This window comes from Vombatus ursinus, unplaced genomic scaffold (genome assembly GCF_900497805.2).
Source record: "Vombatus ursinus unplaced genomic scaffold, bare-nosed wombat genome assembly UNPS02004596.1, whole genome shotgun sequence".
In the NCBI taxonomy this organism is placed as follows: Eukaryota; Metazoa; Chordata; class Mammalia; order Diprotodontia; family Vombatidae; genus Vombatus; species Vombatus ursinus.
The window spans coordinates 2,555,442-2,568,159 of NW_020944374.1; the positions used below are offsets into that span (position 1 = coordinate 2,555,442).

The 12,718-nt window shown below is 39.4% G+C and overlaps 1 protein-coding gene across 1 annotated transcript in view; it reads right to left on the reverse strand.

Annotated features, from left to right (window-relative positions):
- TENM1 (teneurin transmembrane protein 1) overlaps nt 1-12,718 on the reverse strand; it is a 540,368-nt gene that overhangs the window by 153,414 nt on the left and 374,236 nt on the right. Inside the window, exon 12 of the mRNA XM_027838584.1 lies at nt 11,168-11,314. Coding sequence (XP_027694385.1) covers nt 11,168-11,314 — 147 coding nt within the window. The remainder of the gene's footprint in view (nt 1-11,167; nt 11,315-12,718) is intronic.

The following is a 12,718-nucleotide window of genomic DNA, read 5'->3' on the forward strand; positions in this document are numbered from 1 at the left end:
CCTTTACAAGATGGAAACACACATACACAAAATAACTATAGCAAAGATGAGGAAGTCTGGGCGGTGCTGGCAATGGGTCTGGCTTTGCTAGTTAATGGTAATGGGGACAGCAAGTTAGAGTGTGGGCTGATGAGGCTAAGATCATGTTAAATTTCACAGCAACCAAGTGCATTCCCTGGTTGCATTAATGGCCTTGCACATGCATGCCCTTGGTCAAGATGGGTCCTAGTCAAAGGAGGGTAGAGAAGTCAGTGCCAATATGGCTCTATTTTTGATCATGTAACTCAAAAGCACGTGTCCTTTTGGTAGTGGCAACTGTAATAGCATCTTCATGCATAATGGATAGCCTAAGCTTGGTTAATATTGAGGTACAAATGTCTCTAGGTCTCAGCATCACCATCCAGCAAATGAGGGCCCTAATGCTGATTTGTGTTGTAAGATCATTATGTACAAGGCATAATGTATGTTTCTGTGAAGCAAGCCAGAGTTTTATACATAATGATCTTGCAACACAAGCAGTTGATATAGAAACACCTTGTTTTTATCAGGAATGTAGGATGTAGCATAAGGTCCTAACTGGACATAGTGTAATCACAATAAATGGATAAGCATTTCGAATATAAAGAATATCTCCTCTTCCCCCAGGAATGGTGGTGAGTGGTGTTAGAAATGAGTTGGGGGCTAGAGCCAAGCAAGACAGTGAAGGGAGAGAAGCAGGACAATAGCCAAATTCATGACTACTGTATACTATTTCTTGGGAAGACGAGAGAAAGGCCAAGGAGCTGTGAATGTTGCTGTGGAAGGGAGGTGGAGGCAGAAGATGAAAGCCAGCAGCTACCCATCATTCCCCATCACATAGCAGTGAACGCAATTAAGGGGATTATTGAGGCCAGGGACCCGAAACAGCAGCTTAACAGGCTCTTGCCCTTCTGCACTGGCTAAAGGATGACAAGGCATTTATGCAGCATTCTCAGCTCATTGGAATGTATCAATTTTGTGGCACACATGCGCAGGTGAGATCTGTGGCAGGTAAAAGCCTATTGGAGTCAGAGTGGAACAGTAGTTTTCATTACTGCCACAGCAAAAGCTTCTCCATGTCAACTCCCTAGATTCAGAATTTATAATAATATGGTCAGAAGTGGGAAGGAAACAGAAGGAAACATGAGATCCATGCAAAAGGGTTTCCTAAGCAAATTAAACTGTAGGATGAATGTTCAAACTGCTTTCAAACATTTGTAAAACATGTAGATTAATTATAAATCACTCACAACTACTCACTAAAATAATTCCCCTAAGGCCCCTTAAGAGGCAACACACAATTCTAAATTTTTTTGTGTACTTGAAAATAATAAGACTGTCTTTCAACTATATGTTACAGTGAATACTTCCTGCCTGGCCCCCTCTCCCTCATTCCATGCTACAGTAAATCTGAATTACAGAGATCTGACTGCTTTAATTGGAGGGGCAAAGTTGAGGTGAACTCAGGACTTCCTCAACTCAGACTACAGCTAGCGCTGTCGACATTTTCCGAGTTCAAATAGATTGATTTTGCTTCCTGTTTTTCTGTATTATAGATTGTATGTCCTAACAGTCTCGTTGCTAATAATACTTCTAAATTTGCCTGGAGATTTAACTAGCGACTGATACATTCAAGAGTTTTAATAAACCATTAATAGGCTCTTCATTGATATCATACCTTTATCGTCCACTTTAACTTAAATTACTGGTTTTCAAACATTATCTCATTAATTTTATTCACTGTATGATATACTAATGGCAAGTATTACCAGCTTCATTTGACATACAGATTGTGTGAGGAGGACAGGGACCAAAAATTTTGTGCAACATTACACAGTAACTGACTGGGGAACCTAGTTATGGAATTTAGATAAAAAAATTCTCATTTTGCTTCCTTAGAGCTATTTTAAAAGTGATAATATGTCACAAAATAGGGTGGCTGGAAATGAGATACATGCTCAGGGGAGGGATGAAAGATAGAAGAAAAGAATTAAGAATGAATCTCCAATTAGAACTGAAGAGCAAATGGAAACAAAATCCTTGGCACTTAGCAAGGTAAGTTCCTTGCCATTCACTGCTGTTTCTAGTTCCCCCAACTTGTTACATCCTAAAGTGTGCTATGGAATAGGCACAACGTGAACTGGAATGTTCAGTTCCCTTACGTGACTCATTTCTAGAGCTCAACCTTAAGGAAACATGACTGTATAACAGGCTTGCAAATGGCCACTTGCCCTTTGTGAGTAATGATTTATGTCAGGCTAATTATGAAAGATGATTCCTCTAACTTAATTTTCTGTTTATCTTTTTGTTATAACCCTCAAAAAACCAGGCTGTAGGCCTTATTCTCTCACTAATATCTAAGTGACCTTGGGAAAGTCCCTTTTCTGCTCTGGGACTCAGTTTCTTTCTTTGTAACATGAAGACTTTAGACTAGATGACCTTTATGGCCCTTTACAACTTTGATATTCTATGATTCCATTATTTTTGCAAAAGAAAATGAATACTACTTACTAGGGGGCTCTATAGAGCTAGAAGTACCAAAAGTAGAGGAAAAAGAAGCTTTCTTGATAAACCATAGCTCACTTTGAGAATACTATTCTCTACTGTTTCAGTTTAATTAGTGACTTCTGTATTTTGGTGGAGCTGTGATGTCATCAATATGGAGGCTCCTTCCAATGGGACCACAACCCAGTCACAGCTCTTCATTTTCTGCAACTCTTATATCTGTTCTCCCATAAATCTTTTATGTGGCTGCACCTAGCATGCTGGCCATCTCCCTCTGGATGTCTCTATGTCGAATGTATACAAATGGAGCAAGTGGATTGTCAATCAGTTATCATGTCTCTCTTGCCATTTAACTGGCCCATCTACTTTTCTCTCTGATGACATCCTTTATGCCATTTCTCTTGTGCAATACTTCATTAGTAACGTATTGTGATGCACTCATATCTACCATGTATCTCTCCAATGCTCTTAGTGTGATCTTCACATAAATTCTTTAGTTAGGATGATTTCCCATGACTCCCAGCCACACGCCAGCACCAAAAAAAAAAAAAGACTGGTATTAAAAAGATGGGTATCTTCTCAATGAAAAACTTGAGGCCATTAAAGGCACTGCACAATGTCCCAGAGGCAATCCAAACTGTTTTCTTCCTCCTATCAATTCTGGGCCCAGCACAGTATCTGTCTAAGAAATACATACTGAGGCACGAGACTTGTAGGATGTCCATATAATTGTATATTATAATCTGAATGGGCATTCTTTATCCACCAGGTTTTTCTTCTGTGAACAGGTAGGTTAAGCTCTTGACTGATTATGGGTCTTAACTAGGAAGTTTTGCAATGTTTCTGGACTTGACACCATGAGCAAAGTATCATTCACAAACAGGGCCTTTGGAGGACCTAACAACTTATTTGGAATCTCTCTTCCACTTGGACACCCTGCTAGACATTCTCCATGATAGTAGCAAATATCTTTGGTGAGCAAAGTTCTGTTTTATGCTTCGCTTGATACTAATAACAAGGGTCATCAAAATTGGTAACAACCTTCTTAAAATGCCTGAGACCACTTTCCTGCCCTATCAGTTAAACCAAACTGAATCTCTGTTCAATGATGAAAGATACTAAAAGGACTCAGGATAGCATTCTAAACCCCTGCAAGGGTAAAAAGTGAAGGAAATGAGATGGAATGCATACTCATCCGTAGACATGTTCACCTAAACTTTATTCATGAAAATTCCAATTTGGGATTTGATGTCCCAGGAAACAAAGTATTGCAGTATGAAATCCCCATAGGTGGGATTGTCCTCTTAGGACTTGCCTCTTTTGTCTCAAAAGAGAGAAATGCTCTGGCACTTGGGTTTATTGATTAGTTGTTGTTTATCCTTCATTCTTGAAGAGGACCATGACTTTGGGAAAGTGATGTAATGACTTGCAGGTGAATTGGATTTAAGTGAGGCAGGGCTGTGCAAAGTCACTAGCCCCACTCTCTCCTCCAGAGCCATCTGGGCCCAGTGGCAAGATACAGATCAGGACAACTGGAGATAGCCCTGGATGCAATGGGAGACCTAGGTTCCAGTTAAAAGAAGTCTTCCAGTATTTGTTTTTGAGGAACAAGTGGCACAGACCAGATATGAAGATAAGATTTGCAGAATGGTTCAATTACAAATATCTAATTTATAAGTAGATTGATTCATTACAAAATACCTCCTGAGCATTCTACTGCTTGTGAGCATTCCTTGTACAGTTAAATAAAAATCAGGAGAACAAAAATTACTTGGGGAAGAACACTGTAAAAATTTCTGGGAAAACTGGGAAGCAGTTTAGTAGAAACTAGGATCAGACCAACATCTTACACTATATGCCAGAGTAAGCTCAAAATGGACCTGGGACCTAAATATTAAAGTTCATATCATAAAAAATTAGAAGCGAACTAGGTTCGATACCTTTCTCTGTTATGGTTAAGGCAGAATTCTTAACCAAATAATGGAAAGAAATAATTGCAAAAGATAAAATGGATAATTTTGATTACATGAAATTGACAAGTGTTTGTAAAACCAACGCATCTAGGATAAGAAGGGAAGTTGTTGACTGGGAAAATATCTTGGCAACAAATATCTCTGATAAAGGTCTGATACCCAAGAAACTAATACAAATAAATAAGACCGAGAGCTATTCCCTAGGAGATAAATGGTCAAAGGAGATGAGTAAACAGTAAGAAGAATTCCAAATCCCATCAACCATATGAAAAATAGCTTCACATTGTTAATAATAATAGACATGCAAAACAAAACAATTCTGAAATTTTACTTCATACTTAAGTGGTAAAGACGACAAAAAGATACTAATGGGCTGCTGGAAGCAATTTGGAATTTTGCTAAGAAAGTGAATAAGATGGCCATATCCCCAGACTTGGAGATTCCACTGCTAGGTATACACCCCCAAGAAAGTCAAAGACTGCAAGGTCCCATATGAACCAAAATATTTATAGCAGCATTTTATTTTTGTGGAAGCAAAGAATTAGAAACAATGTTCCATCAACTGTGGAATAGCCAAACAAATTGTGGGACATGACTGTGCCATAAAAACAATGAATGCAAAGAATTCAGGGACACATGGGAAGACATAAGAACTGATGAAGGAAGTAAGCAGAATCAGGAAGAGAATATAGGGAATAACTACAACCATGTAAATGGAAAGAACAACAATAACAAAAACAAATTCTCCCAAATCGAATTCTGTCATTTCAATGATCAAAACTGTCCCCTCAAAAGGACTGAAACAACATGCCTCTCTCCCTTTTTTGCAGAGGTGGGAGACTATGGGTAGAGAACACCTTATGCTATCAGATCTGGCTGATGTGTTGGTTAGTTTTGATGAAATGTTTTTTCCCTTTAATCTTTCTGTTTTATTTACAAAGGATGAATCTTTGGGTAGTAGAAGAAGAAGACATATACTCAGAAGCGAAAGTGATGTAAAAACAAAAGAGATAGGGACTGGTCCTATAACTTAATTGGTACAGGGAACTCCTAGATGAGAAACTCCCTTAAGGACAAAAGATATCAATAAAAATTTAAATGACAAAAACTGTAAAATATCTGATTAATCAAGATCTGATTTTACACAGCTTTTCAGAAGCATGGTGCCTTTTTAACAGACTAATAATTTTTTTTGTTTTAAATAAGATTTTATTGGTCTTGTTTTTTACATTGTCATGATCTCCCTTCCCCCACCCCAATATCCTTCTCTCCTTCCACTCTCAGAGAGCCACCTCAGAGATAATAAATAGTATTGTTTTATAAGTGCTATCTGCCTACCTCCACGGGTTGTTTTAAGGACCAAATGAGGTAAAATTTGTAAAGTGTCAAGTACAACGCCTGGCATATAAGAGGTACTTAATATATGCTTATTTCACTCTTTCCTTCTGCACAAGATTAATGAGCAGTGGAATGACCTGATCACACGTATGTAAGTAAAAACAACACATTTTCTCAGATCATTTATATGACTGGTCTTAGGATGGCAATTTTAACAGCCAAGGGGAGATCATCTAATCCAATACCTTCATGTGACCAAGAATGAATTGAGGAGGCCCAGAGAGGTGCGTTCTGACTGAGCAAGGCAGGGAAGCCAAGCCTGCAGGAGCAGTCATACTACTGAGTTGGTAAAGTGATTAGCATGCACAAATTTCTGCTGGTCTTTAAGGACCATTTATAATATGGAGTAATCAGGTAGCAGTTAATTGAAGCCACTGCTTCTAAATTATTTTTTTTAATTGGGAAAAAGAAAAAAAATGAGTGCTAATTTTTTTTTGGAAAGAAGTTCAATTGGCACTTCCCAGCTTAAAAAAAGAAAGAAAAATAACCTAATCCACCATGAGAATAATTTGCCATACTCAGTTAAGGAACTGAGGAGTCAGTGAATCTTCATGATGGGGCCTTCTAATCTAATCCACTTCTCTGTCTCCAGGAGAGACTGTGCTGAATTCTCCCTTCACTCTGGACAGGTATGTATACAGTCTACACTTCAAGACGTCTGTGGGAAGAGACAGTATGCTTCTCTTTATACAGAGCTCCTCCCCATAAATGTTTTTGCATAGGGAAACCTCTACGATGTTATTTCCATATCTTTTTAGTTGATGGAAGAAATTCAAAGAGAAATATCACTTCTTCAAAAAGTTGGAATCAAAATGGATTCTCACTGGAAAGGATGCTGGACAAACTATAGTAAATACAATACTGCTGCTTGTTTTAGAAACCACAGTGAAACCAGTGAAGCATGGAAGTCTCATATGAACTGATGCAGAGTGAAGAAATCAGAACCTGAAGAATAAACAATGACTTTCCTTTGGTCTTCAAATTTTGAGTGTAGAAACTCCTTCCACTAAAGCCAACTGGCAACTTTTCTGTAGGTACTAGCTCTCGAGAGAGGCTTGGAGAAGTTAAGGGACTTGTCCACAGTTACAATGTTAGTGTCAGGGGATGAAATTGAAATCCAGGCTTCCTGAACTTCAAAAGTGGCTCTCTATCACAATGCAGCTTCTTAAACAGTCAGTATAAGAATATGAATGAAAACAACATTATAAGACAGGTGAACTCAGATTAAAGGTAAAGGCTACTATTAGTTCCAGAGGCCAGAAATACCCTCCTCCTCTCATAACATCTATTGTACGTACCCTCTTCTCTCCTCTGACACTGCCATCACCCTGTTGTAGGCCCTTAGCACTTCATGCCTAGACTATTATAATAGCCTGCTGGTTGGTATCCCTACTCCAGCCATCCTTCACTCAGCTGTCAAAGTGATCTCTCTAAAGCACAGATCTGGCTATGTTATTCTCCTTTCAATAAACTCAAATTGCTCTCTCTTGTCTACAGGATCAAATATAAAATCCTCTATCCAGCTTTTACAGACATTTATAACCTGTATCTCTCCTACCCCTCTAGTCTTCTTACACCACACCCCACCCTTCCACTCTCTGCCTACATACTCTGTGATCTAGTGACACTGACTTCTTTGCTTTTCCTTGCAAAAGACACTCTTTAAGTCTTGATTCTGGGCATTTCCCTGGCTTTCCTTATGCCTAGAATTTTCCTCCTCACCATTTCTGTCTTCTGGCTTCCTTCAAGGTCCAGCTAAAATCCCACTTTCTGCAAGAAGATTTTTCCCAGCTCCCCTTAATGCAAGTGCCTTCCCTCTGAGAATATCTCACATTTATCCTGCCTATAGCTTGTCTGCATGTTTTCTCTTCCATTAGACTGTGAGCTCCTTAAGGGCAGGGACCACGTTTCTGCCTCTCTGTGTATCCCTAGTGCTTAGCACATTGCCTGGCACATAGTAGGAGCTTAATAAATGCTGGCTATAAGCCCAGGTGACCGAATCACAGTGGTGTAAAATGGTGTATAATTGCTACACAGGAAGACTGGATATCACTGCTGGCTTCCAAGGTGATGATGACTTTCAGGAGAGAGGGCATCACTGCAGATAAAGATTAAGGGAAATTTCATTGCTAAACTTCACATCTCAATGATATTTTTGCTCTTTCAAAACCTCACACCTCCATGATCCTCACAACATTTCTGGGTGGTAGGTAGGACCAGTATTACTCTCCCAGGTTTGTAGATGAAATAATTGAGTTATTGTTTAAACATTATATGCTGATAAATTATATATCGTTTTCTAAGTGTTATTTGATTTTATTCATAATTTTGTTGGTTTCTTCAGTTCAACCGTGAGATCTCTTGAGTGCATCTAGATACATCATTTTGCTTCCTTTTCATCATCTGGCAAATTGAGGATAACTTTACTTGCACTACCTACTTTCGAGAGCTTTCGTGAGACTCAAATTCCAGTGCCTAGTGCACTGATGATGAACCATCAGGCCTTGCCTTTCCCTGCAACGGCTAGCACAAATGTCAGCCTACTCATGATGGACTTCTCCAAAACTGCACAGGTGCCAGTGAAAATAGCACTGGGGCCCTTGCTTTCTCACACCAAGTGCAGAGTTCTTTCGCACAGACTTATTTGGACCCAGAGGACAGAACTACAAGCTATGGGTAGAAGAGGCAAATCTAGTCCTTTCATCAGGAAAGATTGCCTAACAACGAGAGGTGGCCCAGAGCAGAACAGGCTGCCTCAGGAGGTCACAGATCGAGAGCTGGAAGAACTTCAGAGGTCATTTATTCTAATACTCTCATTTCACAGATGACTTCCTCTAGGGAGGGGAAGTGACTTATCTAAGGTGACACACAGGATAAGACACCCAGTTTTGGAAGGGAGCTCAGAAGCTATCTAGTCCAATTATTTCCTTCACCAGAAGCATTCAAGGAGACGACGGTTGATCGTTTGCCACGAAGATCATAGAGTGGGGATTCATTTCAGGTAGGAGATGGACCAGTCCGCCACTGAGCTCTCTTCCAACTTTCAAATTCTGTGCTTCTGTGACCTTTTGGGTCCATTATCCAAAGAATAGCTCTAAGGTTTCGAGACAGGGAAGAATCAAGTGGAAAAAACACAGTCCCTTGGGATATGATGCTCACCCATGCTAATTAAATAGTTGTTCCTAATATAGAATCAAGTGAATAGGGCAAGAGATTTGGAGTCTGAAAGATCTGAGATCAAAGATCAAATCCTTCCTCAAATGTGTAGTAATTCATTTTCAGAGAATGTTTTACTTTCTCAAACTCACTCCAGAATCCATATTACTTATACATATTAGGTTTAATAACCTTTTAAAGTTACATGGCAAAAAAGGAAATTCCTACACCTTGTTTGATGCTAAATCTACCATTATTCCCTTATCTTATTGAATATTTCTATCCCGGGTTAAATGACAGTGAAGATAATCTCCAAGGCAGATGCAGAAGGTGAGGGAAGCCAAACTGAACAAAGTATTTCATTTTAATGTTATTATTTGGAGGAATTCAAATAGCCAAGTTCTTTGTGAATGTCATGCTCCTTGGAGCATGAAATGTAAGGAGAAATTGCCAGGATTTCCTTTATTACTACCTACCATGAATAGCCCTGGGGGCTGGTATAAGGCTTAGTGGCTACCGTAGTAAATGATCCTGCTCAGTTTCTGTTCCACTAGACCTGGAATGGCCAAAGCAAGGCCCTGAGATCATGTGCTGCTTGTCAGAGATTCACCTACTGCCATCTGAGCCGGCATGAAGAAAGAAAAATCCATGAACTGCATACATATTACAATTCAAATTGTGTTCTTTGAAAGGCCTAAAGTATTACAACTTAGAGACACAGGAAAATGCTCTAGTCAACTGGAAGTGGAGAAAAATGCTTTCGTGATAAAGACAATAGAATCCAGATTATTTTCATTTGATCTTTTTGATATAGAGGCTAGTGTGCTGAATTTGGACTCAGGGAGACCTGGGTCCAAATTCTAACTCACACACATTAGCTGTGTGCCCCTAGGCAAGTCCCTTCCATTCTCTGGGTCTCAGGTTCCTCATCTGGAAAATGAAGGGGTTGGATGAGATGCCTCCAAGGCCCCTCCAATAACAAGATCAGGGATTCTTTACCTTTTTGAATCATGGATCCCTTCAATAGTCCAATGAAGTCCATGGAGCCCTTCTCAGAATAATGTTTTGTTGTCAACATACATTGAAGGAAATGCTAAATTTCGGTTAGAAGATAGTGAAAATAAAGATGTAGTTTTTTCCCCAAACAAATTCATGAACCTCCTGAAATCTATCCTTGGACCCATTGGGAGAATGCAGATTAAGAATCTCTTTTCTAGGTCTATGATCCTAGGATTCTTTGTATAAAAAATGCTATCTTAGTGCCATTTTTTTTTATAATGTAAAAACAAGGGAACCAAGGAGTTTGTCAACTATAGTTGATTGCTATAAACAAAAGACTTTTGCTTGTGCAAGCCATGCTTTCTGCAGGTCTTCTGTATGGCCAGTATTGATTAGATGGGTTGAGATGTTTATGAATTACAATTCAGTGACAGTAGGATGCAGGGCAGTGGTGTGCTAGTAAATGTTTAACAAGCAGCTCTCCAAAAATGCACAACACACTTACAAGATTAATCAGCATCATCATTTTCTTCATCTGTTTCTTAAGTCCCGACAATCAACAAAACAATAAATCAAGCTCTGACTTGTAGCATTTGTCCATTTCAGAAGTGTAAATGCTAGCACTGAAAATGTGACAATCAGCTCTCAGAAGTTGGTTTGAGCTGCCTCGATTACACTCCTGGATACAGGGGTCTGGAAGGCCTGCAGTTTGAATCCCAGACTCTCAGAAGCCATCTAGTTCAACCTGTATCTGAGCAACCTGTGTTTGCTAATACTGGGTGTTCAAGATGGGCCTTATTTGTTTGTGGTTTTATTTTAGCTCTACTGCTTTGGCAATTTCTTCTCCAAAAAGCAAAACTATCTAGAAAAATAAAACAGAACAGATTCTGCATACAGATGAAGACATGGATGAATAACACAAACACTTGGCACTTCTATTCAGTACAAGTGAATCAGCTATTACAATTCTGAAAAAAAAATCCTCTACTTCAGCCCTTTGTCAATGATACTGGCTCCTACCCTTGGTCAGATTGGACACGATCGTGCTGTTATGTTACTGTTACTATTGGTCTTTTCCCTTACAAACCTTAAGGTAGTGAGACAGAAAAATAAAATACCTCCATCATTGTCCAGGCTGTCTCCACAGACCATTTCCATGACAATGTTGCATCCTGAACCACTCCAGCCCACCTGACACACACAGTGCCAACCATTCTGATCCAGGGTACATCTCCCATTTCCAAAGCACAGCCCTGGGCAACCATCTGGAAAAAGAGCAGAGGGAAACAATAACCAAGATGTCTGAATTGGACTGGCCAACAATGATCTATCTGCCTGTGGGGATATGGCTTATCATGTGGGCTCCATTAAAATGAAGTATTGAATAAAAGGAAGAGTATCTTGCTCACTTGCAAAACCTTCCCAGGGAACTTGTTATTCCTTACTCTGCAGTACTTTCCCTTGGAGATCCAATTAAGCATTATTAATGCTACCCCCAATTCCCAATATATGATTCAAATTGGATGAAAACTGTGGCAGGAGCAAAAACAGGCTTTTTACTTTCTTTTTGAAAACTCATCTTCTCATTTCAATCAAAATTGGATCAATGATGTGAAGTCTGGTTATGGTTAATATGTTGGAAAAAAGGCAGTCTCTGCTCTCAACAGATACCGCCCTCCTGTGACTTACCCATCCCCAGCCGTTTCCTTTCTTTGTGTGGCTTCAACCCTTTGGTATACTGTCTAGATCAAGTGCGCACACAATACTTCTTTGGATGTTGCCTTGGAATCGTGTGACTCTTGTTTCATGGCCCTTCGCCTCATCTCTCCAACAAGATTGCCAGTTACTTGTAGGGAGATTTGTGTCTTCTACCTCTTGGGCATGCTACTGAGCATCTAGCATAATGTTATTTATACACAGAGCTGGTGCTCAAGGAGTCATTATATGCTGAAAGAATATCTAATTTTAATACTCATAGCTGAATGGGATAACCAGAGTCAAATGTGAACATCTTTGTCATCACTCCTTTCCAATGTTAGCCACGAAACTCCCCAAGGAGCATCTTTTTATGTGGCGTTTGTTCTCCAGGAATGATCTCTTTGTTCCACAGGTAGACTCCCTCTCTTTTCCTACCAAGATGTCAGCTAGGAATGTTCTTCTATCTTAGGAGCCCAAATGTGCTTTCTTGGGAAGAAGGCAAATGGGAGGGAGGAATAAATAGCGTCTTACTGCTGGTGGAAATTTTTCCCTGTCTTCTCACAACATGAGAATGAGTCTGAATTATTTTTGGAGATAGTCCAACCACTACTGCCATCCTGTATATTTTAGTCTTCAACAACTTAACATTGGTCTGTCCACAGAAGAAAATATAAGAGCATAAAAGGATAAAGAAGTCCCTAGGTATTATGGTCAGTAGAAGCAACACAGGAACCACCTTCAAACATCCTTTCAAGTAACCACTGGGGACAAAGGAAGACAAATCTTCCTTTAAGAAAGACAGAAAAAATAAAAAAAGGTAGTTGGTTGCTAGGTGAAAATGCAGTACTCCCAAAAGGTGATGCAGATTGAAAACATACACATTTTAAAAGTGTTTAGATACCTTCATGGATGAGAAAACTATAACAAATTTTTAAAGGGATACTCTGGATATTTTAAGTGTCATCCTTAGC